The 27,916-nt window shown below is 39.0% G+C and overlaps 1 protein-coding gene across 2 annotated transcripts in view; it reads left to right on the top strand.

Annotated features, from left to right (window-relative positions):
- Window positions 1-4,315: 4,315 nt before the first annotated feature.
- The window catches only part of neto1l (neuropilin (NRP) and tolloid (TLL)-like 1, like), a 208,099-nt gene continuing 184,498 nt past the window's right edge, over window positions 4,316-27,916 (top strand). For both annotated transcript variants that reach the window (XM_067976382.1, XM_067976387.1), the window contains exons 1-4: window positions 4,316-4,349; window positions 5,201-5,254; window positions 6,629-6,757; window positions 7,621-7,869. In XM_067976382.1, coding sequence (XP_067832483.1) covers window positions 4,316-4,349; window positions 5,201-5,254; window positions 6,629-6,757; window positions 7,621-7,869 — 466 coding nt within the window. The remainder of the gene's footprint in view (window positions 4,350-5,200; window positions 5,255-6,628; window positions 6,758-7,620; window positions 7,870-27,916) is intronic.

Raw genomic sequence — 27,916 nt, 5'->3', positions numbered from 1 at the left:
CATGGCACATTCATGATGCTTAGTGGAGCATGTATCATGACAGTACCATACAGATAATACATTATCTGTTGTATCGCACCAATGTACCTCAATATACATAACTGTACCATGTAATAAGTTACTCACACTATTACACGACTGCTATGTATATAATATATTAACTTCTTGTATCATATCCCTGTACGTATCAGTACTGTACCATGCATATAATATAATATATACATGGTACAGCCCTGTCAGTGTCAGCCATGGCTTAGTGTTTGCACTCTCACCTTTGAGCCAGAATGTTGTGGGTTCTGACTCAGCATATAATTTAGGCTGACATTTCGGTACAATATTGAGGGAGTGCTGCATTGTCGGAGATACAGTCTTTCGGATGAAACGTTGAACCGAGGCCCTGTTTGCCCTCTCAGGTGGTTGTCAAAGATCCCATGGCACTATTCAAAGATGAGCAAAGGACTTCTCCCAGCGCCCTTGCTAATATTTATCCATCAACCAATATCACTAGAACAGATTATCTGGTCATTATCTCATTGCTGTTCGTGGGACCTTGCTGTGCGCAAATTGGCTGTCACTTCAAAAAGTAGTTAATTGGCTGTATAGTACTTTGGGATGTCCTGAGATCATGAAATGGGCTATATAAATGCAAGTTCTTTCTTTCTTTCTATATCACCTACAGTATCAGACCACTGCACTCAGGTATACATCATGACAGTACTGTGGGTATAATAGATTACCTATTGTAGCAGATCACTGTACATGGGCATATATCATGACTGTATGCATATAATACATTGCCTACAGTATTGGATCACTGTAAGCCCCTACTATACATCATGACATTTTTAAAAAATTGTCTCTGGATGCTGGCAAGGCCATAGTTATTGACCACCCCGAGTTGCCCATAGAAAGGGGCCCTCATGAATGGCTGCAGTCCTAGTGGTGCAACCATGATCGTGTTGGATAATGAGTTCCAGGATTTTAATGCAGTGATGATATATGTCCAAGTCAGGATAGTGTGTGACTTGGAGGGGGAACTTCCAGGTGCCATTGTTTCCTTTTTCACTGGCAGAAGTTACAGGGCTAGAAGGTAAGTTTGGTGAGTTGCTGCAATGCATCCTGTAGATTGTACATACTACAGCCATAGTCAACGGGGTGCATATTAAGTCCAGTAGATCCTCTGTCCTGGATGGTGTCAATCTTCTTGAGTGTTGTTGCAGCCTTGCTATTCCAAGCAGGCAATAAGTATTCCATCACACCCCTGACTTGCTGATGGTGGAGAGACTGGGATTGCCCGAGTCCACCTATTAGTTCTCTCTCTTGTTTTGTAGGGTTGTTTGTGGTCCACTTAAGAGGGAATGGAACCAGTTTGGGATATCAGTGAACCAACTGGGGTTTTACAAAAACCTAGCAGCTTTCATGGTCATTTTTCTGGTGCTATCCCACAAATCACGAAATTTATGTCATGGTGGGATTTGAACTCACGACCTCGGGGTTATTAGTCCAGTACCACAAGGGGTGTGCTTATGATGCATTGCTTTCATGCCTGACTACAGTGACATGGTGAACCTCATTGTTGCATGATGCGGTACCTACAGTGTTAATTTATTGATAAGCTGGTGTGGGTGATTGTAAGATGTGTACAATACAGACATGCCCTGGAATGGCAAGCTGTAGTTCGTCTAGTGTTGTAAGAAAGCACGAAGAGTTGCTATCTGTACTGCACGATACAACCTCAGTAACTAATGGCGGTGTCTTGCCGATAACATGTAAACAAGAGAGATAATGCTGATAATTATAGATTAATGTTGATCTTCCTCCAAACATCTTTATTTTGCACATATTTTCCATAAGTCTTTTTGCCAGTAACCGTGCACTAGTGTAAACTGTCACATCAAGACATTCAGAATGTTTTTATTCATATATAAACATCGCAAGCACCTTTAAAATATCAGTCAGTGGAGGAAAGATGAGGTTAATTGAACGGATAGGCTCCAGATTGATGCCTCAGACCCAATGCTCCTACCTTTATAGCTGGTACCTGGGTTGCATTCAGCCAGAAGAATTACACCAAGAGCCTGCGCAATTTCCGCTGAAACCAATTACCTTACGATGTATGAAGGGTGTCACCTATACTTCCATGTGCACACTGCATCAAAAATGATGATATCAAAAGATAGGGGCAACTACAGGTGAACTTTCGGTGCTTGTTTTTAACTTAAAGCAATAGTGAAGCAATGTAGGATGAGGAAGATGGTTTCACTTTTTTAAAAAATCTGGGTACTTTCCGCTAGAGATCGATGAAGGAATAACGAAAAGTTGCAACTGTGTTTTCTGCGGAGCGTTCGTGCCTCGGTTTCGAACAAGAAGTTATCCTGTAAATCAACATTAAATACAACAGAAAATATCATCTCATCGGCACTTACTTCGTCCTTCACCCTACCCCCACCCTATCGGGTTTTTTTTACACAGGATGATGGAGTTGCTTTCACCGCAGTGAAATGGTGAAACACTCTGACCGCCAGAGGAGCGAAAGATGGAATTGTTTAGACCCAGACCCGAAAATCAGTTAGAGATCAGACAGTACCAAGCGTGCTCTTCCAACGATGCACTACAAGACAGGACATACGCACACATATAATGATTATATATATATATATGTATGTACGTATTTATATGTGTAAAAATAATACATATATATATGCGTGCATGTCTATATATTATACACGCATAAGTAAATCAGAAGGCAAGAGACAATTCAGTCCAACCCATTCCTAAAACGAATATTTTACTCTACAGTTGCACCTTCAATTTAACCAGGCGGAGATCTGTTTAGATGCGGACTGTGTTTTTCTTTAACCGGATCCCTCAGAGAGAGTAAAAAAATATTGTCCAGTGGGTGGATGTGTATATATCAAAGCAAGAAGTTTATTTTGATTTGGAATAGCTGCAGTTTACTCGCTGATGAGAAGAATGACTTGTGAGTGCGCGGCACCGTTGATGTGACTGTGCATTGATGAGGGGACTTGACTGGATGGGAACATTTCTTTTGCACTAATCTGAATATTTAACGCAGTGAGTGGGGGAGTTGGATAGAGTCTGCAGCTTCGGGGAGTCACAAAATCTTGCAACTTGAGGCTCGGTTAAAATGATAAGGAAAGCCCTGTTGTCTCGGGCGATTCATTGCCCAGCCTTCTGCTGTCTAGAGAGAGGGAGTTCGGCGTGAGCACTGCGCGTCTGAATCATAAATTTAAAAAAAAAAATCATTTGCAGTTGCTGAGGATCCCGCCATGTTCCTTGGCTGCAGATGTACAGTATTTTGACTGCAGCAAGTTACTGGTGTCCGGGCGTCTTGTCATCTCTCCCCTTTATCTGTTCTCCAATCCTACCTTTACATCTGGACCTGGCTGTGCTATGACTCGGTGCCTCATCCTCCCCCCCCCCTGGGTTTTACAGCTGGGTGATCTTTGACGACTTGTTTTGTTATTGTTGATGTTGCCAGATTTCTATCAATTGCCTATATTTAATATTGAATTCACTGTCATGTGACCGAATCACTTTCCGATCCGCGATCAGAGCTCTCGGTGCCACTGGATTAAAGGGATGAACTTTTGTTTTATTATTTCTGCACCCGCAACACGGATGTTGGAGAGAGAGATCTCGGTTCGGTTGGATTGTCGTAGGCCAGGGAGAGAGAGAGAAGTCGAAGTCTAATGCAAAACACGTCCAACAAAAGAAAAGAGGGAGGAAAAAAGAGCTATCTGTGTACGAGCAAGAGCGATTTCAAGGGGGGGGGGGATTAGTTCAAGTTGAAACAAAACCTTTTGATGCCCGATTATTCGTGATTTATAAATGGATCTGTTCGTTTTTAAGGATTTTGTTCAATACGGTTTGAAGGAGGAGTAATTCTCCTTTTGTACGGCTTCTCCCAGAAGATTGCAAAGGTGGAGCGCTCAGAGAGGGCTGATGACGGACCTATTAATCCCTTTAATGCATCAAAAGAAGCAAGGGATCGTGGCAACGTTTGTGTGGAAATCATGGGAATATTCTGATCAGCCTGGGGCTCTGTGCGAAACTGCTGGTGATTAGTTTTGGTTGAGTTTTGAGAATACATACACACATATATACACATATATATATACATACACATACATACATTTACATATATAGTGTTCTAAACCGAGTTGGGATGTGGATGATCTTGTGTTACCAGCTTTGTTCCTGAATCCATCCATCCATCTTTCGTCACCCTGTCAGCCACGCATTGCTTAAATGGAATTAGTTTGGATTGGAGCCCCTTGCATAAGAATCAGACATGGTACATGGGCATCGGCTCAGATTGCTTCACGGTAAGTTCTACCTATGCAATTTCAGGAGATGGTGTTGACTGTCATGATTTGGATGGTTGTGGGTCTTTGGTGATAGATCTATAGTAAGGAATCAACTGAGTGTTAGATAATACAGACCAGATGAAGGTAGCATCGGGAATGACATGGTGGTGGGGAGAGGGGGGGGGGGGAGGGTGGTGTAGGGGGGAGCGAGAGGGAAGAGAAGAGAACAGAGGGTTATTTAAGGCAGTCCTTGATTTACCAGTTGTCACTGAGATAACTGTCTCCCACAAGAGCGTTTACTTGCACTGTCAGTTTAGTTTTCTTTTACTTCCCAACTATGTAGCCATCGATTTATTACTATATTTCTTCACGGTATTAAATTTGACTACACAAGATCAACTTCTTAAATTCCATTTGCTTCGAAACTCTCAGCAATTGTCGAAGATCTTTTGAAAGCTCCAGAGCAAGCTATGAACTACAACTATTGTGGATGATTATTATTATTAGTTTCTGGCTATGTAATAGCCAATGCATACAGTCTGTAAGCAAAAATAGATGTGGGCAAAATAAGCAGGTTTGTGTGTGTATATTTATTTATTTGTAGACAGGAGACGTTTCTGAGTGGATGGATATGAGTATGTAAAATCTATCATTTTCATGGATACTAAATATAATTACTGTATTACCAATGATAGGTGAGACATCATTTAAAAAGGTGGTAGAAAAAGTACATGAACTTCTGCCAGCTGTATTTAATAATTTCCTTGAACTTTACTTCTAGCTAATAGCTATTAATGGCTATTTCACCATGCTAATACAAAACAAAAAAATCCCTGTGATAAATGTTTTTTTTCTTTCTCCTCTTGCAGTAGTATCAAGTCTCATCCTGCTAGGACTGTGTGTGTCAACAAAAAAGATATCAGGTAACATTTATCACAGTGCCCTTTCTTTCATAATCACGTTTGCTTCCTGCTATTTTAATTATCTGATTGTAATCACTGGCAGCAGATAATGTCACTTTTTTTTCAGAGTTTACTGCAGTCATCTGTCAAACATTAAAGTGAATCATAGTTTGAAATGGTTAAAACATTTCTGCAATGCTTTGCCCAGTATAGTTACTGCATTAAAGCAAACACTGCAGTTTACTGTGTGCCAGAGTAGACATAGATATTCAGGGTGGGGGAGGGGAAGGATAGCCATATGTTTTATTTTTATAATAACATTTCTTGTATCTGTTGTCTATGTTAAAACTCTTCATCCTGAAACTCACTTTTCTTCTTCCTCATTGGTTAAACCTCTAATTGGTTATTTTCCACTTTCCTTATCCCCATTCATATTTTCCAAACTATTGTTCCCAATTTTCACTTTCTCCCAATCATATTCCATCGACAATTTCTGCCAGTCTCATTGCAGCAAAATCTCTGCCCAATCTCATTACGGCAATAATAATTTCTCTGCGATATTGCCACCCAGACACTCCCAATTCACATACAGACTGAGAGGAAAGCTTCCGATAATAGCATTGCTTTAAATATTATGAATTTTGAGGTAAGTTAATTACCATGATCCTATGAATAAAATGGCGCACAGATTACCTGCACAAATCTGCAATCTCACTTACATTATGTTGATGCAGAGACCCCAAGTCTTTCCATGAGCCTTAGACTTCCTATAATGAGCCTTCCCTTTCCTGGTGTCCGCCAAAGAGCTTTCCCAGTGTCCTGGCCAACATTGTTCCCTCATTCAACTCCACCAAAATCAGATTGCCCGATCTTACATTCATTTACTGTTTAATGGACCTTGCTGGGTGGAAATTTATTTCTGTATTTGCTTGACTGCGCTTCAAAAAGTAATTAATTGGTTATATAATACTTTGGAACTTCCTTAGGACATGTTAAGTTCTTTCTTTCTTTCCTTCCCCTGTTCCACATCTGTCTCAGCCCATACTTTATTTCCAGGTCCACCTGTGTTCTCACTCCCCCACCCCAGACCCACCTGTGCTCAGTACCTGGGTTTAACTTTTTAAAAAATGTTGGCTTCTTTCTTTTGTAAAACAATCGAGTTGTTAGCTGCACAGTCTAAAGCTCAACATCGAACCCACCCTCACCCTAAGCCTCTGTGCTAGCCTTTACCCTCCACCCACATCGCCCCACACCTGGCCCTGCCAGATATCTGTCCCAACCTCTTCTTCAGCCAATGATCAAAATATGGGAGATCCATTAGTGTTTTAAGTAGCAAATAAGTCGGACTTGGTTTTACTGAGCAGCGGTTACAGGCTGAATCTGATCTGTTTACAGACAAACCAACCTCTTCAGAGTCAGTGCAATGTGGCACCTGGATCAAGAATCCGGATGGTGGCTTCTTCACGTCTCCCAATTATCCAAACAGGTACCCTCCTGACAGAGAGTGCATATACATCATTGAAGGTATGAACAAGGGGCATTGCTGACAATACAGGCTGTAGTAAAAATTATGAGAATATACAGATTGTTATCCAGAGATTTCTCATAAGTTGTTTGACCTTTGCTCCTTGAAGCAAAAGGAGCAAAGGTCAAACAACTTTGTTTTTGTTTTGAATAAGTCCATTTATTTCTACAGTGAGGCAAGGTTTAAACCTTAAATTAAAAATGATGGGATTTGCTGAAGTGTACCCAGCTAATACATTTTTGCATTATTTAGGTATTATTAATTGTTCTATTGTAAATACAATGTAATATATTCTTAAACCATGGAACATAATTTTAAAAATCCTTATAGCTCTTAAAATGTTTATTTTCCAATGTCTTTACTGGGATTTTGAGAAGTTGAGTGCAATCAGCTTTTCTTTGAGAATGAAAAAAAATTAAATATGTCCAGCTTTTATCTAATCATATTGTATACTTAATATATTTTATCTAAGGTAGTAATAACAGCCTCCCATATTTCATCCATGTCATGGATTTATCATTGACAGGAGATCATCATCTTGATGTAACATGAGATAAATGTAGGAACTATTTAGAACATGTAAAAGCAGCAAGTAACAATAGTGTATATTATTTATAATATATTAGTTTATGTTATATTGGCGTGTATTATTTTTAAAAATACTATGCTTACATCATGTGCTACAAGTTTGCATCACACTCGAGGCTCAGATGACACTATATGCCCTGAGTTGGGCTTCATGTCATGTTTTATACCATCCAAAACCACCCCCCTCGTTCAAATGCTACACCCCTGTAACACACTATGCCAACTATTAATATATTTATTATCTGGGAACTAATTGTTTAATATCACTGTTTAGCTGCTCCAAGACAAAGCATTGAACTTTACTTTGATGAAAAGTACTCCATAGAACCTTCTTGGGAATGCAAATTTGACCACATGGAGGTGCGGGATGGACCTTTTGGGTTTTCTACCGAAATTGGACGTTACTGTGGTCAGAAAATTCCACCTTTTATAACATCATCTGGCAGATTTTTATGGATTAAATTTTTTGCTGACGGTGAGCTCGAATCTATTGGATTCTTGGCAAGATACAACTTTATACCAGGTAATTAGGAATTTATTTTCTCATCGGAATAATGGTAACTGGAATTAAGCAGATATTACAGTCTTTACCTCTTGTCAATAATGTTGCATGCGTGCAAATAATATTTGGCACATCAAGAACATTTTAATTGATGTTGTAATGGAAAATTGATAAATGCATCATTTATGAATAAATGTTAGTTAAAAAAAGAAGTATACTTTCCTTTTTATAATTGAAAGATTCTGTTTTATTCCTCACTGATACAGAATAGACATACTGAATATAATGTTAGTTCTTACTATGCTGGATAGGGACTGATGCTGTTAGGATAAGAGAGTTGTATCAGTATCTGTTAAAGGTACCATTAAAGGATATTTGGATATGATTACAGACAGTGTAGTGGCTGGACTCTGCATGAGGATGGAGGGAGGTTAATAAGCTGATGGGCATTTTCTCATTCTTTATTTCTTTGTGCTTTTATATCATCCATGAGTGAAAGCAATAGACTAGATCTCCTGCACGCCAGAACTTTTAATAATCCATTTATTTAACACTTATGCTGTTAAGTTCAATCAAATCTTTAGTTTTGGCATAAAACATATTATTCAACAGTAATTCTCTTATTGCTGGTGTATGAATGTGGGTTAATATCAGCGATTTCCACTGGTGTCTCATTGTACCAGATAGTACACAATAGTTCCATAAAAAGAAACAAAAGGTTTCACCCCAACCCTTGCTACATCAAGGTGGGCTTGTGTGTCACTGAGAATGCGTAGTGCATTACCAATGGTACCTCTTCCAGGCTGACTCTCTGAAAAGCTGTGTATCAAATTGGAATTAACAGGAGAATTGTGAGCAGAGGCTAACTAATATTTAGACTAAAAAAAACAAATGAATTTACTATTACTATATTTAAATAAGATTTATTTAATGCCACACACTAGGTGGGCAACATCTTTATAAGTAAGCTCCCTCCAGGTACAAAAGATAACCAGTCTAATTGGTTGTTGTTGATTTGCTCAGTACTATTAATGGGAGTCATATCATATAGAGTGGATAAAGAAAAAAAACAAGGAAACCACAGACAGTTCATGTGATTGAAGTACTGATTGGATGCAATTTAAAAGGGCGTCATTTTCATCAAAATTGCTGAAGAAAGATATTTTGGGGAGGGCAGAAGAAACAAGTATTATTTTCATCACAATATCATTAATAATACTGACTTAACTTTTAATGCCTTTTGATGATTTAATCATCATATCAGGTCCTTTGCAACACATAATAAAGTTTTGCCCAACATTTTCCATGTGGACTGGTAAATCGCCTATGACACTGCCCACAGTCAATTGATGAATATAAGGTTTATTTTTATGTACAAGCTGGCAACAAAGTTGGGAGAGGGGTTTCAGAAAGTCATTCCACAGAGCCACCTAGTGGCCTGAGCCTGAAACTATGTTATGACAGTTGACATAGCAAAATTGAATAGAAAATGTTGATAGAGCATTTTACAATGGTAAATGTTGACACAAAAACGTGACCTAAAATTGTGGCACAGGAAGTGAGGATTGTGGACAGGAAGCAAGTGATTTTAATAATATAGACATAGTGCTTTTTAATATATAAAACATTTGTGACATCACCTCGTATATAAAATAAAAAATGTGGTTTGGCACCAGACTACATGTGGTCCTGTATGGTGCTTCTGACGATTAACATATTGGCTACAGTTTAAGCACTCAGACTGTAGTGAATTTACTTATTGTTACACTATAGCCTATAAATTATGTTTGCCATATTAGCATACAAACACTTAATACATTCACGTGAGATTGCTCTGTCCCTTATTTTAACAAAGACATTACCTTCTTATTTTAAACACCTTTGGGTAGATTATGACTTTGTACGATAGTGTAAAAGTGGTGAAAGCAAATTTGCAGCCCTTTTCACATCTCTCCTGATTTTTATTTCCATTGAAGTTAATTTTGTATTCATATGCTAATTGAAGAACGGTAATTTCTAGGCCTGAATTCTGATGGATAATATCTTTTCATGGTATATTTAATCAAAATAAAAGTTCAAAGTGGTGAATTTTGCATTCATTGAGGCTGAGTCTATTAGGGAACTGTTTTGCTTAATTTTTCTAATTTTTAGTTAAGACTTTTCTCCACATTTTTATTTATACTTTCTCCAAATTCTTAATGTTTCCTCCCATCAAATGCATCATTTCTCAATCCATCTGGCGGGCAGACTTTTCTGTTCTTAGGTCCTGTTCTGCCCAAAGTTACTTCATTGTCAGCTGCTAAGAAGCCACAAGAGCTATTCATGTTGACCAGGCCTTTATTTTATGTTCCCTCACTTCTGTTTGGAACATTGCTAGTTGGCCTGAATAAGATTAACAACTCACTGTGTGAGAAATCCAAAGGAACTCATGGGCCTTACCTTTCCATGGCATAGAACATTAGTACATTATGTGCTATATCAGTGAGACTACGATATAAATTGATTTCAGGAATGTATAAAATATTTTGGCGGTGGGCTTCTAATACTTCACCAAATTACAATCATGCAAGTGAACTAGTTATGGCTGTTACCAGTTTCAGTTTAGAGATACAATATGACTCATAGACAGATATATTTGGAATTTGCATTTCAAAATCTACATCATTAATCACACGCTCATCTATTTTGTTTCTTCAAGGTACATCAGTCAATTGATGTCATTTCCCACTTCACTTCTCCTTTCACTGTCACTACAAAATGCAGACATCCATTTTTGTACATTGAAATATTTGTACAGTAGCTGGATAGTGTGATTTGTGAGATATCATAATTTGTTGTTCCACCCAAACACACAATAATGACCGTTGAAGTTCATCACAGTCTTTTTTTAAAAAGCTTATCGACAATCTTCAAATATCTGACTTGAACTCCCCCTTGAAGATAATGCCGGAAATGGCCTCATATTGGGTTTTCCTTACCATCTTTTTCCCACTTTCCCCCCTCCTCTCCTGAAAGCTAATGCTGGGTTATGATTCAACTTGATCAAAGCTTTAGCCGATTGGCTATTCTTCAATGTTTCCTCATGTTGCCTCTGGTTCTTTTGCCAATCACCTTAAATCTGTGTCCTCTGGTTACTGATTCTTCTGCCACTGGAAACAGTTTCTCCTTATTTACTCTGACAAAACTGTTCATAATTTTGAACACCTCTATCTAACGGTAAGTGTCAGTAGGCATTTTTGACCATGAGGAGAGAGGATGGAAAGTATCACAGTCAAGCCCGATTCTTACCTCACCTGACGAGCATTTCAATAGGAATTATTAGATGACGGTCAGCAGTGGGAACCTTGAATTATTTTTCTTCCTCCTCAGCCTAGCGTCTCCAATTGTAGCTATTCTGCTGCCACTATAGCAGAGTTCAGCAGACAGGGATAAAAACAAGGGACTTTTTTAGTTTGCATGACTCTGTCCCACACTGTTGGGTTTTATCACCCACCCCCCCACCTTGAACAGAATACCAGCAGTTAAGAATGGTTCCCAGGCACAAAGAAGAAGGGTTCATGTATGTTGGGTGGTATAGAAGGGGTGGGAGGGTAATGGTGGTTGTTTAATAGAGAAAGAGTAGGTAGTGGTAGCTGGGTGATAGTGAAGAGGGTTACAGGTATAATACCTGATGCAAATTTGTTTCATATAGTTGGAAATGAGTAGAATAAAACAGAAATTAGCTCTGACACTGGTGCTACTTGAGAAATCTACCCTCCAACTAATTTACTAAAATCTTCAATTGTTCTGTGGGACAGAACTCCAGCCAAGCAGTCAATGCTTATTTTATTTTAAAGTGGTATGTTTATTGTGAAGGCAAAATGACGACTCACTACTCCCACGTGTTACCTCAGTGCAGCTGAAGAAAATACTCCCACTTTTGCAGTGCAGATCGCTTTCTTCTTGGTCATTAACTTAATTCCATTTTTCATTTCTGGTGCAGAGGGAAAATTTCACATCTGAAGCGCAGGCAGATTTATTAATAGCAAACCTGATGCTGATGGTCTCTATCCCCCACTCAGGGGAATATAATGCCCCAATGTCATTTGTGATGCCATGTAGCAGAACAGGCTGTGCTAAGTCAAAGAAACATGAAATATTAAGAAAATAGTCTATAAATATATATATAATATTTATAATGTATATATTAATTTTATATATAATATAATTATATATAAAATATATCATATTGTATATTCATTATATATAGAAGACCTTGCATTATTAAAACACAATTCATAATGTCCCAAAGCGCTTTACAGCCAATGAAGTATTTTTGAAATGTAGTCACTGTTGTAATGGAGGAAATGCAGCAGCCAATTTGCACACAGTGAGGTCCCATGAACCACAGTGAGATAATGACTAGATAATCTGTTTTAGATGTTGGTTGAGGGATAAATATTAACCAAGATACTGTAGAGAACTCATAGTATCATCACCCTTTCAGGCTGTGCATTCCAGATCATAACAACTCTGTGTAAAAAAAATTTTCCTCATCTCGCCTTTGGTTCTTTTGCCAATCACCTTAAATCTACATCCTCTGGTTACTGACCCTTCTGCCACTGGAAACAGTTTCTCCTTATTTACTCTGTCAAAACTGTTCATAATTTTGAACACCTCTATCAAATCTCCCCTTAACCTTCTCTGCTCTAAGGAGTCCCAGCTTCTCCAATCTCTCCACATAACTGAAGTCCCTCATCTCTGGCAAAATTCTAGTAAATCTCTTCTGCGCCCTCTCTAAGGCCTTGACATTCTTCCTAAAGTGTGCTGCCCAGAATTGAACACGGTACTCCAGCAGAGGCCTAACCAGTGTTTTATAAAGGTTTAGCATAACTTCCTTGCTTTGGACTCTATGCTTCTAATAATAAAACCCAGAATCCCATATGCTTTTTTAACAGCCTTCTCAACTTGTCCTGCCACCTTCAAAGATTTGTGTACATACACCCCCAGGTCTCTCCGTTCCTGTACCCCTTTTAAACTCCACATTAGTGCCATGGGATCTTTTACATCCACCTGAGAAGGCAGATGGGGCCACAGTTTAACATCTCATCCAAAAGACACCACCTCAATCCTGCACTGAAATATCAGCTTAGATTATGTCTCTTGGAGTGAGACTTGACCCCACAACCTTCTGAGTCAGAGGCAAAAGTGCTGCCACTGAGCCAAGGTTGAACACCTTGATGATAAGGCTGACACCTTGATATATAATAATCAATGAATTTTCCTGTTAGCAGTTGCATAGCAAGGGTAATACCTTCCTGTGTTTGGTAATTTTATTGAAAATTAGATACATGTAAACAGTAATGAACTTCTGGTCAAAAACACTCTTGCTGCTTAGTGCTACTCCAAGATTGCTTCGATCAAAAAATGGGTTTATGAAAATTAATAAAAAGTGAGAGAAGAAGCAGATTTTGAATGTTAAGCCTTGTTAAGATAAATCATGAGGAACTTGAGAGAAAATTGAAAAGGGAGTATTGAACTCCAAGTCAGATCTGGAATTAATGAGCTTAATAATGGCTATGATTTCAAAGCACTGCCACCATGGTGACAGAAGAGAAAAACATAAATGGATTTTCTACCACAAAGCATGATAGGCTATTGATGGGCATCTCGGTGTGCAGCAGGATAAAAAGGAAAGGGCATCATAGGAGCTAGAGAGAGCAATGGGCACTTGACTCATCCGAAAATGGGCTTGGACTTATTTCTACCCCAAATATCATATTCTGTGTGCTTATAGTATATCTGGTTATTAAGGTTTGTCACCATATTTGTTGCTTATGTATCATTTTCTGTGTTGCTTGTGAATGTGCTCAACCACTAACTGCTCCCTTGGTGAGGGAATAGCACTGGTACATTCTACATTGTCATCTGGGATACATAAGATCTGCTACTCGTTTCTGCGACTAACTATGATGGATCTGTATCAATGGCAGGATCTCCTTTGCTGGAGTTACTGTGAGTTCATTGCTTTCAGAGACAGTACTAGCTATCATTTTTGCAAGGCTACATAATGTCACAGAACTGACTCAACTGACAATAGTGGCAACTAGTTGCTCCTGCATCAGGACTGAAGGGCATCCTTATAACGTCCACGGACCTTTATGAGGATAGAATAGTAGATATTTGTGAAGTTTTAGAATCCCACTCTCATATTTTCTTGTAACATTTTCCAAGCAAGGTTAAGTTGGCTATGACTGCTTCTTGGAATTTCAACCCCAAAGCTTCCATCACAGCAGTGAGAACATTGATGAGTGACATGTGTATGATCTGCATAACTGAAGTTTCCAATGCAAATGCCACTTATGTTGCCATGCGCTTATTAGCAGACTAAATGGTAACAAGCTTGATCTAACTTAAACATACCAAATAACTTTAACATGCATCCTGTGATCTAACAGCCTTCTAATAGGCCCATTATGGTCTGCATCACCATGCAATTCAGGGCATTTAATATGCCAGACCTCTGGCCTATACCAACTCACCTCTCATCAATCCCATCTCTGCTACCCCCTTTTCTAACCTGTATTTCCTTCTTAAAGTCATTATGACCTTATTCCATGCTGGAGTGTGTTCAAATGGAGGCGTTAACTGTTGGTGCTCCAAGTGGTCTCTGTTGGTGCTCCAAGGTCTTCAGTTATATCAGGTGAACCACTGTGTCCTGTTTGCTCTGTGAAGAAAGCAGATGGGACACATGAGTATACTTATCTATTCGGACAATGTATTGTCATTACAGGCACTATTTTGTGCTTGTGCACAATTGTGTGTATGGGCGTATTGACGTAACATATTGTGCAAACCATAGAATATAAGATTAATATGGTGTATACCAATAGTTCTATGTAACCTTCAGTCTTCTGTGTTCTAATGCCTTCCAAGCTCTTCTTCCTAAACTATTGGTTGTTGATCTGTAGTGAGTTATTTCCTGCCATATGGTCCTCCACCTGTAGAATGCTGCACTGTCCTGTTATGTGCCACTTTTGCCTTTAAACATAAAAGCAGTGGGGATTCAGACAGGATGATTAGGTCTGCAGAAATTCCTTTTTGTTGTGTATTCCTTCTTCCATTATGGCATGTATAATCTATTTGTGCAACCCTGCTATTTCCATGTTATTATCCCACTTTCTCAAATCTTGCTGACATTTCCCTGCATTTGCATGTATCTTTAAGGACTATTACATTCCTTCACGGCTGTTACTTTACAATAATATTCTTGATGCATTTTAAGTCATGCAACCTTTTCTGGATCTCCTGCCAGGTCCTTCAAATAGTTAAACTAGCATTCATTTTGTTTTAGTGTCAGATTGCATGCTTGTTTTCTCTTTTGTATATTTGGGTGCAATCCACCTCCACACACAAAAAAATGGTGCTCTATTACACTGGTTACTGCTATGTGTAGGGTTTGATCAGTAAATTATGCTTTTCTCAACTTTCATTCAGCCATTATTCACAAATATTGCACATGCTACAATTGGATTAACAAAGTTTTTGACAATTATGTTTGGTAAATGGCACATTAGCTCCTCAAGAAGCATTACTGCAGACGCATCATGATCTGCAGCTATCTTACATTTTTGCTAATTTAATCACATTCTTAGGAAGCACACATTTCAAGACACTGGCGTAGTTTTTCAGTTTATCGCCCGGCATAAAACCGGTGTTGTAGATTGGCCACCTTGTATAGAAACGGCTCAAATTTAATTTCCATGGAAATGAAAATCGGGTGGTTTCTATAACAGGCGGATGATCCGTAATGCTGGTTTTATGCCCGGGCAGCAAGTTAAATATCTATCCCCGTGTGTTCCTGCAATTTAGTTAACAGCTTGTAAAATGTGATGGGAAAATTGGTATTTTTTTCCCATTTTTTTGAAAAAAGCAGGAAAGTCTAGCCCTCTAATATCATCAAAATAATTAGAAGAGACAAAAAGGGAATGATTTTAAGGTCGTTACTGAATCTTGAGGTTGGATGACTTCCTTAAATTGCTTATACATCACCCTCACCATTTGTATTGCCATTTGAACCTTTCAAATATGTTATAGTTATTTATTGCTTACTATATTTCTTGTGCTTTGTGATCGAATCTCCCTCCCTTGATGCTATTACTATGGTACTGTCACGTTATGCTGTAATACATTTAGGTCTGCAATCACTCTCATCTCTAATGCTCCTTCATCTATGTCTTCTGGAAATAACTATTCATATTCCTAAATTCATCAGTAAAGTAGGGACTTTGTATTCAATTCTCAAAATAAATTGTAAAGGGTGAATTAAGGGAGACTATACTCCTGATGGAAAGCCTTATTTAAGGGATCACAATTGGATAATCAGATGTGGAGGTCAGTGTGCCCTATTCACAGCACTTCCGATTTTCCAGTGATTAAAATCTATTGCTGGGAAATCAAGGACACCTCGATTCAGAAAGGTTGAGCTCTGTGCCCAATTCCCTGTGGTGCTTGATGCCAGGAGCATGAACTCACTAAATTTACCCTTAAAACGTTTTGATTTTATTTGACTAATAAGAGAACATTATTCATGGAAAATATAGACTGTGTTATATGTTATAAAGAGTAAAAATTAGCTGGCAGATACAGGACAATAATTGAATCCCAAGCTTGTGATAGGATTATAAACCACTTGAGTTTGACTCTTGTGGTTTATGACATCATCAGAACCCCCAATTCAATTACAGGCTTGTATCTTGTTGCCGTCCATCTGTTATCAGGTGTGGAATCTCTCCATGTTATCCATTTTCTCTGCATTAAAAAAATGCCAAGACTTGTCTCAACTATCATAAGCTATATGATGTATGTGAATCAACTTGGTGTCTGTGTCAGATTTTACATTGTATTGCGTTGCACAAATAACATCTGTGTGCTATAGATTCTGGACAATGCTGGTGCTAGAAGAACAAATAATTTTTAGTCCTACAATTTTAAAATGTGAACAAAACTTTTAATTTGATTTCCATACAAGGTCTAGTATCTTATATTTTAGCAGATACAATTGCCTCTAAAATTATACAAATGAGATATGGCAAATATTGTAACTTTTTAATTTTTCTTAGGTTTATGTCAAAAATTATGGTCATCTCAATTCATTCTTAATAATTCAATTAGGCATAAAATACAGTGCTTAGACCTCTTTGGCATTTCCATTTTTTATTGGTTTCCCATATTGAATACAGATGCAGACAAGAAATCATTGAGAATGTCTCAATCCATGGGACTTCTAATATCCTGAGAGGCACTAAGGGAAAATGTGGAAGTTGAATATTATCTTACCCCAGTAAAGAAACAACTTGCATTTATATAGCACGTTTCACAACAGAATATCCCAAAGTACTTCACAACCATTTAAATACGTTTGAAGTGTATTCACTGCTGCAATGTAGGGAAACATAGCACCTGATTTGCACAAAAGAAGGTCCCATAAAAAGGCAGTGAGATAATAACCTATTTTTGATGGTGTTGGTTGAGGGATAAATGTTGGCTAGGAAACTGAGAGAACATTCCTGCTCTTCTTCAAATAGTGCCATGGGATCTTTTACATCCATCTGAGGGGCAAATTGTACCTCAGTTTAACAAAAGACAGTACCTCCAACAGTGCAGCACTCCCATAGTACTGGACTGAAGTATCAACCTAGATTATGTGCTGAAATATCTGCAGTGGGGCTTGAACCCATGACCTTCAAATTTCAAATGCTCTGAGAGATACTAAGAGAAAATGTGGAAGTTGAATATTATCTATGAGTTTTGGGAAACCTCTGCAGTCAATTTGTTGCAAAATGCAAATTATGTCAATTTCTAGAGCTGGACCACAGAAACTTGGACATTGAGAAGGGAAAAGGGAATTAAAAAAATACAGAGTATGGAGAGAAAGGAGAGTGAGGGCCCAAAGAACTGGAGACGCAACAAAATGGGGAGAAAAGAATGAAAAACACAGCAGACAGCGAAAGACTTGCATTTATATAATGTCTTATGGCATTTCTCAGAAATGCCATAAAGTAGTGAAAATGCAATTTATTACTTTAAAGCAAATACAACAGTAAATTTGCATACAGCAGGATCCTACAAACAACAATTCAGTGGATGACCAGTTAATCCATTTTGGTGGTGTTGGTTGAGGGTAAAATGTTCGCCAGGTCACTTGGAGAACTCGCTAATTTTTAAATAGTGTCATGGGATCATGAATTGTCCATCTGATCCACAAGAACAGGCAAACAGGGATTCAATTTAATATCTCATCAGAAGGATGGCATTTCTGATAATATAGCACTCACTGATTATTTCAGTGGAGTGTCAGCCTAGAACATTTGCTTAAATCCTGGAGTGGGGTTTGAACCCACAATCTTCTGATTTAAAAAAGTAGTGAGAAAATAACAAAGGTAATAAGAAGCAAAGAGACTATTGTTTATACTCAATTATAATACTGCCTATGTATAAGATGTTAACCCTGCTTTCCTGTTTACAATATATATTGTTTACAATATATATTAATGAGGGGTCTGAATGTAATATATCCAAGTTTGCTGACGAGGGTAAATAAGTTATGAGGAGGATGCAAAGTGGTTGCAATGGGATATAGACAGAGTGGGCGAGAAGTTGGCAGATGGAGTATAGTGTAGGGAAATGTGACATTATGCACTTTGGTAGGAAGAACAGAAAAGCAGAATATTTTTTAAAAGGTGAGAGACAAAGAAATGTTGGTAGTCAGAACGATTTGGGTGTCCCTGTACACGAATCACAAAAAGTTAACATGCAGGTACAGCAAGCAATTCAGAAGGCAAATAGTATATTAACCTTTATTGCAAGGGGTTTGGAGTATAATAGTAAGGAGTTCTTGCTACAATAATATAGGGCTCTGATGATACCACGCCTGGAGTACTGTGTACAGTTTTGAACTCCTTACCTAAGGAAGGATATACATGCCTTAGAAGGGGTGCAACAAAGGTTCACTAGATTGATTCCTGGGATGAGAGGGTTATCCTGTGAGGAGAGATTATGTAGAATGGGCCTATATTCTGTGGAGTTTAGAAGAATGCGAGGTGATCTCATTGAAACATAAAATTCTTAGAGGACGTGACAGGGTAGATGCTGAGAGGCTGTTTCCTCTGGCTGGAGAGTCTAGAACTAGGGGTCATAGTTTCAAGATAAGGGGTCGGCTATTTTGAACCGAGATGAGGAAAAATTTCTTCACTCAGAGGGTTGTGAATCTTTGGAATTCTCTACCCCAGAGGACTGTGGATGCTCAGTCATTGAATATATTCAAGACTGAGATCGCTAGATATTTGGACTCTAGGGGAATCAAGGGATATGGGGATCGGGCGGGAAAGTGGAGTTGAGGTCGAAGATCAGCCATGATCTTACTGAATGACAGTGCAGGCTCGAGGGGCTGCATGGCCTACTCCTGCTCTTATTTCTTATGTAATTATATTCTAGCCCAAAATCTCAAATAAAACTGTAATCTGCTTTAAGAAAAATGAAGTATTTTTGACCAATTTAGGTTATTTATTGAATTTTTTCTTGCTGGTCACACAGAGGGTTAAAATTGTTACTCTTAGTTGTTTCTGCAAGCTGTAGAGAATACACATCCCAGACTTACTAATATACACACTTGAGGACAAGAGAGGTAGCAAAGTTCAGGAAGATGTTGATGTCTGTGGGTTAATTGCTGTCATTGTCTTTGGATAGGAATCCATTTAACAACTGTTCAAAGTATTTGTAATAGATCAATGGGTTAAGCCATTGAATTCAAATACAAACATCCTGTAGGGCTGTGTACAATACATGTTTGTTTAGTAACTGTATTTGTGTGGGGATTTGCCATTTTAAATTCTGTTAGTGGTTTGCCATATAACCTAGTTATGAGAGATGGGGGTGAAATTGAACTTCGGTGGGGGCGCAAAAAAGGCAGTAGTGAATCGGCTGCCCATTATACACCCCGTCCGATTTTTCTTTTCATTGACTTCAATGGATAGGATAATCAGGTGGGATATATAATCAGCAACTGAACCACTAGTGCCCATTTGTACCACCACCAAAGTACATTTTCACTTCCAAGCAGTTATAATATCCCTTTGTCCCTGGGAAACATGGGGATACAGAGGACACCATGTAGCAGCGAGGCATTTAAGAAGTAAGCAACTACATTTCAAGGCTCAGCACAGAGCTGGGTGAGAGTTTGGTGAATCTGCTAAATGCAGTAGCTCGCTAAACAGAGTGACGACGGGGATTTAGTGAGAGTGGGAATCACTAATAAGTAGTGGGTGAGTAGTACAGAAAGTGCCTTGTTAGCAAACTGAAATTTAACTTAGTTTTCTAACTTTAAAAAACCTTTTAAAAATTGCAAGTCAGTGGCAGTTAACAGTCAATCAGCTATAAGTGGGTCCCTGACTAGGTGTTAATTATTGTGGTTGGAAGTTGACTGACCAATTGTAACTAATATGCTTCTGATGGTATATTAGAGGGATATCTGCAAAAGCACAGAGCTGCATTACAGAACTGGATGAGAGTTGGTTGAATCTGCTAAATGGTGTGGCTTGTTAAACAGTGTGATGATAGGAAATTGGTGAGAGCGGGAATTAAGTGCAGCGGGGGGGAAGGAGGTGCTAAGTAATTTAAATCAAGGGGCAACAGTGAATAAGTAAGTATATAAATAAATAATCAGAATAATTAATTAGATCTAAGGGGATAAAATTAACATTAATTAAATAGAGGATATCAACATTAAAGGGATCTGAATTGCATTAAATAAAGGTCTGGTATACATAAGTAACAAATAGTAGTTAAGGGGATACTAAAATAAAGAAGTTAATAAACCAAAAATAACACTAATTAGTTGCAAATTAACCTGAAATCAACCTTAATCCATCGACTAAATATAATCTAGATCTCAAATAATTCTATTATATCTAGAAATAAATTAGTACTCACAAGTAAATAAATAAATAAATAGAAAGCTAGAAATGGCAGTGCAGGCTACGTGTTGAGACTGTGATATGTGGGAGTTTGTGGACTGGGAGACTATCCCAGATTGCCACATCTGTAGGAAATATCTCTACCTTGAGACACTTCAGCTCAGAGTCCTTGAGCTGAAGTATGAGTTAGAGACACTCCGACACATAAGGGAGGGGAAGGAATTTCTGGATAGTTTTCTCCTGAGCCACAGGCTGACAGCTGCAACACGTCCATTTGACATGGGAGTGTTTCCCCCAGTATGGGAAACAGTCCCAGTTTGCTCTAAAATCCCACCCCTCCTCACATAATCCCTTAATCAGGTCAGTTAATGACCTGAAATACCGAAATAAATACCTTCAAGTGGAACCCCGCTGGCTTTAATTGCCTGCGGGATTCCCACCAGCGGGGTCTGCGCGCGCACGCCGGCGCATCAGCGGGGAACCCGGAGGTGCGCGGGTTCAGGGCGGGCTCCGGTCCCGCGCCGGGATTCTCCAATTTTCGGAGCCCCCCGCCAGGAACGAACCCGATAGCGGGTGCTAAAATGACGCCCATGGTTGCAAACTGGTCATGATTGGGAGTTAAATAGTCCAGGTTATAAAGTCTCGAGAAAGGATAGGGCAACTGGAAGAGGAGGACAGGTAGCCTTATTGATGAAAGACACCATTACAACATTAGTCAGAGAGGATATAGGCAAAGGAAAGCAATCAGTGGAGACTCTATGGTTAGAATTGAGGAATAAAAGAGGACTTAAAATTGTAATGGGAGTTGTCTACAGGTCTCCTGATAGCAGCAATGAAGTGACAGAATGTATTAATTCAGAGATTAGAGAGGCTTGTAGCAAAAGCTGAGTTGTTTTAATGGGAGACTTTAATTTACATATAGATTGGGAAGAGTCAGGAAGGTAGTAAATATCTTGGGTGCATTCAAGATCGTTTTCTGGAGCAATATGTTCTGGAACCAACAAGAGGGCAGGCCATACTAGATTTAGTAATGAGCCAGACTTAGTAAATAATCTAACAGTAAGGGAACATTTATCTAACAGTGATCATAATTGGCCCAGAAATTGCTTGGAGTGGTGAACCAACAGTGCTCGCCGCTCCATTGATGTATACTAACCTGCTAATTTACCGCGGTCTTTACTGGGTGCACTTCCTCCAAAAGGAAGTGGAGAAGAGCCCAGCATTAACTCCAGAAAAGCTAGGACCCATGGGACAAGCAAGAGGATCACTTTCTCCCCTCGACCAATCAGATTGCAACATTTTTGACATGCTGCGAAGAGTTTCTGCAGGCTGGAACGTAAAATTCAGGAAGTGAAAGGTACAACACTAAAATCATGTGTAAAATCAGTTATAGACAGTGAAAGAAAGAGAGGGTAAGAAATAATCAAATTAAATAAAAGTGACAGAAGGGAAAAGTAAAAAAAAATATTTTAATTCTTTAATTTAAAAAAATTTATTGACTAAGAATTATTAAAATAAGAAGTAATGAGACTCCACGTTTTTAAAAGTTAATTTTTAGTGTTTGGCAGTCATTAAGACTAACCACGCTATTAAAACTTAGTTTAGACCTGGTATTTTTCAGCGTATCTGTTTTGTGGCAATATTAGTTATTTTCCAGCTGGGTAGATGAGCAAGTTGGCGCTGGTCCATTGTTTCCACTGATTCCAACCGGTGATATATGATTAATTCGAAGCTGTCATATCGCTGGCAAACCAAGAGCAGCAAATTCCAGATTTCCACGTTTGACTGCGCATGTGCATGGAACTTGCTCCTCAATTTCGCCACTAACAATGGTGAGCGCTGTTAAGCTCACCATTCTTTTTTAAGCAATTTCTGGGCCAATATGATTAAATTCAATGTTAGGTTTCAAAAACAGAAAGTTAACACAATTACTAATATTTCAGATTTTGGTAAGGTTAACTTTAAGGCGATGAGACAGAGACGGATGGCGGCAAACTGGTCAAAACTGTTGTCACGTAAAACTACAGATGAACAGCAGAAGGTGTTCAAAAAAAAAATTATCTTAATTCAGGACTTATATATACCCCTAAGGGGTAAGAGGAGCACTTACCAAAGAAAACAGCCTTGGCCGACAAAAGAGGTGAGAGATAATGTAAAAATAAAGGAAAGAATGTACATAAGTTCAAAGAAAATTTAGATCCAGGAGACTGGGAGAGATATAAAGAACAGCAAAAGAAGACAAAAAATAGTAAGAGCTGCAAAAAGGGACTGTGAAAAGAAACTTGCGAGGGATATCAAGGTTAACACAAAGTTCTTATAATTAGAAGGAAAAGGGTAGTCAAGGGGAATGTGGGCCCTTTAAAAACAGATGTGGGTGATATTGCAAATTAAAAAAAGGAAATGGTAGACTTGTTGAATAATTACTTTGTGTCAGTCTTCACAGTAGAGGAGGAGAATAATATACCTGACATTCCAGGGAAACTAATAATGAATCAAGGACTGGAACTCACTAAAGTTATCATAAGCAAGAAAACAGTATTAGAAAAAATAATGGCACTAAAGACTGACAAATCCCCAGGACCTGATGGTTTCTACCACAGGGTTTTAAAGAACATAAGAACATAAGAACATAAGAAATTGGAGCAGGAGTAGGCCAATTGGCCCCTCGAGCCTGCTCCGCCATTCAATAAGATCATGGCTGATCTGATCCCAACCACAAATCTAAAGAACACAAGAAGTCGGAGCAGGACCCGGCCACATAGCCCCTGGGCCCTCTCCGCCACCCACAGGGCATTGACCGATCCGAACTCAGCTTCATGTCCAATTTCCTGCCCGCTCCCCATAACCCCTAATTCCCTTTACTTCTAGGAAACTGTCTATTTCTGTTTTAAATTTATCTAATGATGTAGCTTCCACAGCTTCCTGGGGCAGCAAATTCCACAGACCTACCACCCTCTGAGTGAAGAAGTTTCTCCTCATCTCAGTTTTGAAAGAGCAGCCCCTTATTCTAAGATTATGCCCCCTAGTTCTAGTTTCACCCATCTTTGGGAACATCCTTACTGCATCCACCCGATCAAGACCCTTCACAATCTTATATGTTTCAATAAGATCGCCTCTCATTCTTCTGAACTCCAATGAGTAGAGTCCCAATCTACTCAACCTCTCCTCATATGTCCGCCCCCTCATCCCCGGGATTAACCGAGTGAACCTTCTTTGTACTGCCTCGAGAGCAAGTATGTCTTTTCTTAAGTATGGAGACCAAAACTGTATGCAGTATTCCAGGTGCGGTCTCACCAATACCTTATATAACTGCAGCAATACCTCCTTGTTTTTATATTCTATCCCCCTAGCAATAAAAGCCAACATTCCGTTGGCTTTCTTGATCACCTGCTGCACCTGCATACCAACTTTTTGATTTTCTTGCACTAGGACCCCCAGATCCCTTTGTACTGCAGTACTTTCCAGTCTCTCGCCATTAAGAAAATAACTTGCTCTCTGATTTTTCCTGCCAAAGTGCATAACCTCACATTTTCCAATATTATATTGCATCTGCCAAATCTCCGCCCACTCACCCAGCCTGTCTATATCCCCTTGCAGGTTTTTTATGTCGTCCTCAATCTCTACTTTCCCTCCCATCTTTGTATCATCTGCAAATTTTGATATGTTGCACTCGGTCCCCTCCTCCAAATCGTTAATATAGATTGTAAAGAGTTGGGGATCCAGCACCGACCCCTGTGGAACACCACTGGTTACTGGTTGCCAGTCCGAAAATGAACCATTTATCCCAACTCTTTGCTTCCTGTTTGATAACCAATCCTCCACCCATGCCAGAATATTACCCCCAATCCCGTGATTTTTTATCTTAAGTAATAATCTTTTATGTGGCACCTTGTCGAATGCCTTCTGGAAGTCTAAATACACTACGTCCACTGGTTCCCCTTTATCCACCCTATACGTTATATCCTCGAAGAACTCAAGCAAATTTGTCAGACATGACTTCCCCTTCATAAAGCCATGCTGACTTTGTCCTATTAAATTATGCTTATCTAAATGTTCCGTTACTGTCTCCTTAATAATAGACTCCAAAATTTTACCCACCACAGATGTTAAGCTAACTGGCCTATAATTTCCAGCCTTCTGCCTACTACCCTTTTTAAATAACGGTGTTACATTAGCAGTTTTCCAATCTGCCGGGACCTCTCCTGAGTCCAGGGAATTTTGGAAAACTATCACCAAAGCATCCACAATCCCTACTGCCACTTCCCTCAAGACCCTAGGATGGAAGCCATCAGGTCCAGGGGATTTATCCGCCTTGAGTCCCATTATTTTACTGAGTACCATCTCTTGAGTGATTTTAATCGTATTTAGCTCCTCCCCCCCGAGAGTCCCCTGTTTGTCCAGTGTTGGGATATTCTTAGTGTCCTCTACTGTAAAGACTGAAACAAAATATTTGTTCAGCATTTTTGCCATCTCCATGTTTCCCACCATTAATTTCCCGGTCTCATCCTCTAAGGGACCTATGTTTGCCTTAGCCACCCTTTTTCTTTTTATATAACTATAGAAACTCTTGCTATCTGTTTTTATATTTTTTGCTAATTTCTTTTCATAATCTAACTTCCCTTTCTTAATCAATCCTTTAGTTACTTTTTGCTGTCTTTTGAAGAATTCCCAATCTTCTATCCTCCCACTAAGTTTGGCTACCTTATATGTCCTTGTTTTTAGTCGGATACTATCCTTGATTTCTTTACTTAGCCACGGGTGGCTGTCATTTCTTTTACACCCTTTTTTCCTCAGTGGAATATATTTATTTTGAAAGTTGTAAAATAACTCCCTAAATGAACACCACTGCTCATGTACCGTCTTACCCTTTAATCTATTTTCCCAGTCCACTTTAATCAATTCCGCTCTCATACCATCATAGTCTCCTTTATTCAAGCTCAGTACGCTTGCTTGAGAATCAACCTTCTCACCCTCTAATTGGATATGGAATTCAACCATGTTGTGGTCGCTCGTTCCAAGGGGATCCTTAACTAGGACATTATTAATTAATCCTGACTCATTACACAGGACCAGGTCCAAGGTTGCCTGCCCCCTTGTAGGATCAGTTACATACTGCTCAAGAAATCCATCCCTGATGCACTCAATGAGTGGAAGTAGATGAGGAAATTGCAGATGCTTTAGCCATAATCTTCCAACGTTCTCTTGATTCAGGAATTGTCCCTTTAGATTGGAAAATTGCAAATATAACTCCATTATTTAAGAAAGGTGAAAGAGAGAAACGAGGAAATTATAGCCTTGTTAGTTTAACACTTGTTGTGGGGAAGTTATTGGAATCTATAATTAAGGAAAGTGTGATTGAGCACTGAGAGAAATGTGAGCTGATTCGAGAGAGCCAACATGGATTTGTAATGAGTAGGTCATGTCTAACGAACCTAATTGAATTTTTTAAGTAAGTGACTAAAGCAGTGGACAGGGGAATGTCTATGGATGTAGTTTATATGGACTTCCAGAAGGCATTCATTAAGTTTCCACATAAGAGACTGTTAGCTAAAAGTAAAGCTTATGGAATTGAATGTAAGGAGTCTTACAACACCAGGTTATAGTCCAACAGTTTTATTTGAAATCACAAGCTTTCGGAGGCTTCCTCCTTCGTCACCTGACGAAGGAGGAAGCCTCCGAAAGCTTGTGATTTCAAATAAAACTGTTGGACTATAACCTGGTGTTGTAAGACTCCTTACATTTGTCCACTCCAGTCCATCACCGGCATCTCCACACTATGGAATTGATGGCAAATTGATTTGGTTAGGAGATTGGTTAGGCGGTAGACGACAGAGAGTAGGGATAATGGGTGCATACTCAAATTGGAAGGAAGTGACTAGCGGTGTCCCACAGGTGTCTGTGCTGGAGCCTGAACTATTCACTATATTTATTAATGACTCAGACAACACAATAGAGAGCATGTATCCAAGTTTGCCAATGACATAAAGATTGGTTGCACAGTAAGTAGAGTAGACGGGAGCATAAAATTACAATGAGACATTAATGGATTAAGTGAGTAGGCAAAACTGTGGCAGATGGATTTCAACACAGGCAAGTGTGAGGTCATCCATCTTGGACCAAAAAAGGATAGATCCAAGTAATTTTAAATGGTGAAAAATTAAGAACAGTGGAGATCCAAAGAACACAATGGGGAGGAAGTTTTGCTACAGCTGTACAACACCCTGGTTAGACCATATCTGTAATACCATGTACATTTCTGGACACCTTAGAAAGGCTTTGGAAGGAGTGCAGGGCAGATTCACCAGGATGTTACCAGGGCTCCAAGGGTTAGGTTGAGGAGAGATTACGTAAACTAGGCATGTATTCCTTTGAATATATAAGGTTAAGGGGTGATTTGATCGAGGTTTTAAGGATTTTGAAAGGAATTGATAGGATTAATAGGGAAAACCTTTTTCCGCTGGTGGGGGAGTCTAGGACAAGAAGACATAACCTTAAAATCAGAGTCAGGCCATTCAGGAGAGAAGTTAGGAAACACTTCTTCACGCAAAGTGTGTCTCATTTAATGGCGGAACAGGCTCGAAAGGCTGAATGGCCTACTCCTGTTTCTATGTTCCTATGTAATACTGAGGCTTTGGGAAGAGGAAATATATTTGTTATTTTTGATATTTCAAATTTATTAAAGTTTGTCATAACTGTAAATATGCTGTTTGTACTGAGTATTGTTTGTTTTCCAGTTTAATGTTCAATAAATTTGTCTGTTGGCTTATATCCTGAGTCATGGTCTGATAGATGCATTGTTCTGCCTACCGAAGTTAAATGCTGGAACATCGGAACAGGAGAAGACCATTTACCCCGTCAAGCCATTCAGTTAGATCATGACTGATGTGTATCTTTACTCCATTTACCCACCTTCGTTCCATATCCCTTGACACCCTTACCTTATTGATCTTAGTCTTGAAAATTTCAATTGACCTAGAATACACAGTCTTTTGAGTGAGTGAGTTTCAGATTTCCACTACCCTTTGTGTGAAATGTGCATCCTGATTTCACTTCTAAATGGCCAAGCTCTAATTTTAAGATTATGCCATTTTGTTCTGGGTTCTCCACCAGAGGAA

Source organism: Heptranchias perlo, chromosome 3, assembly GCF_035084215.1.
Source record: "Heptranchias perlo isolate sHepPer1 chromosome 3, sHepPer1.hap1, whole genome shotgun sequence".
Lineage (NCBI taxonomy): Eukaryota > Metazoa > Chordata > Chondrichthyes > Hexanchiformes > Hexanchidae > Heptranchias > Heptranchias perlo.
This window is presented reverse-complemented; position numbering and strand designations above follow the sequence as displayed.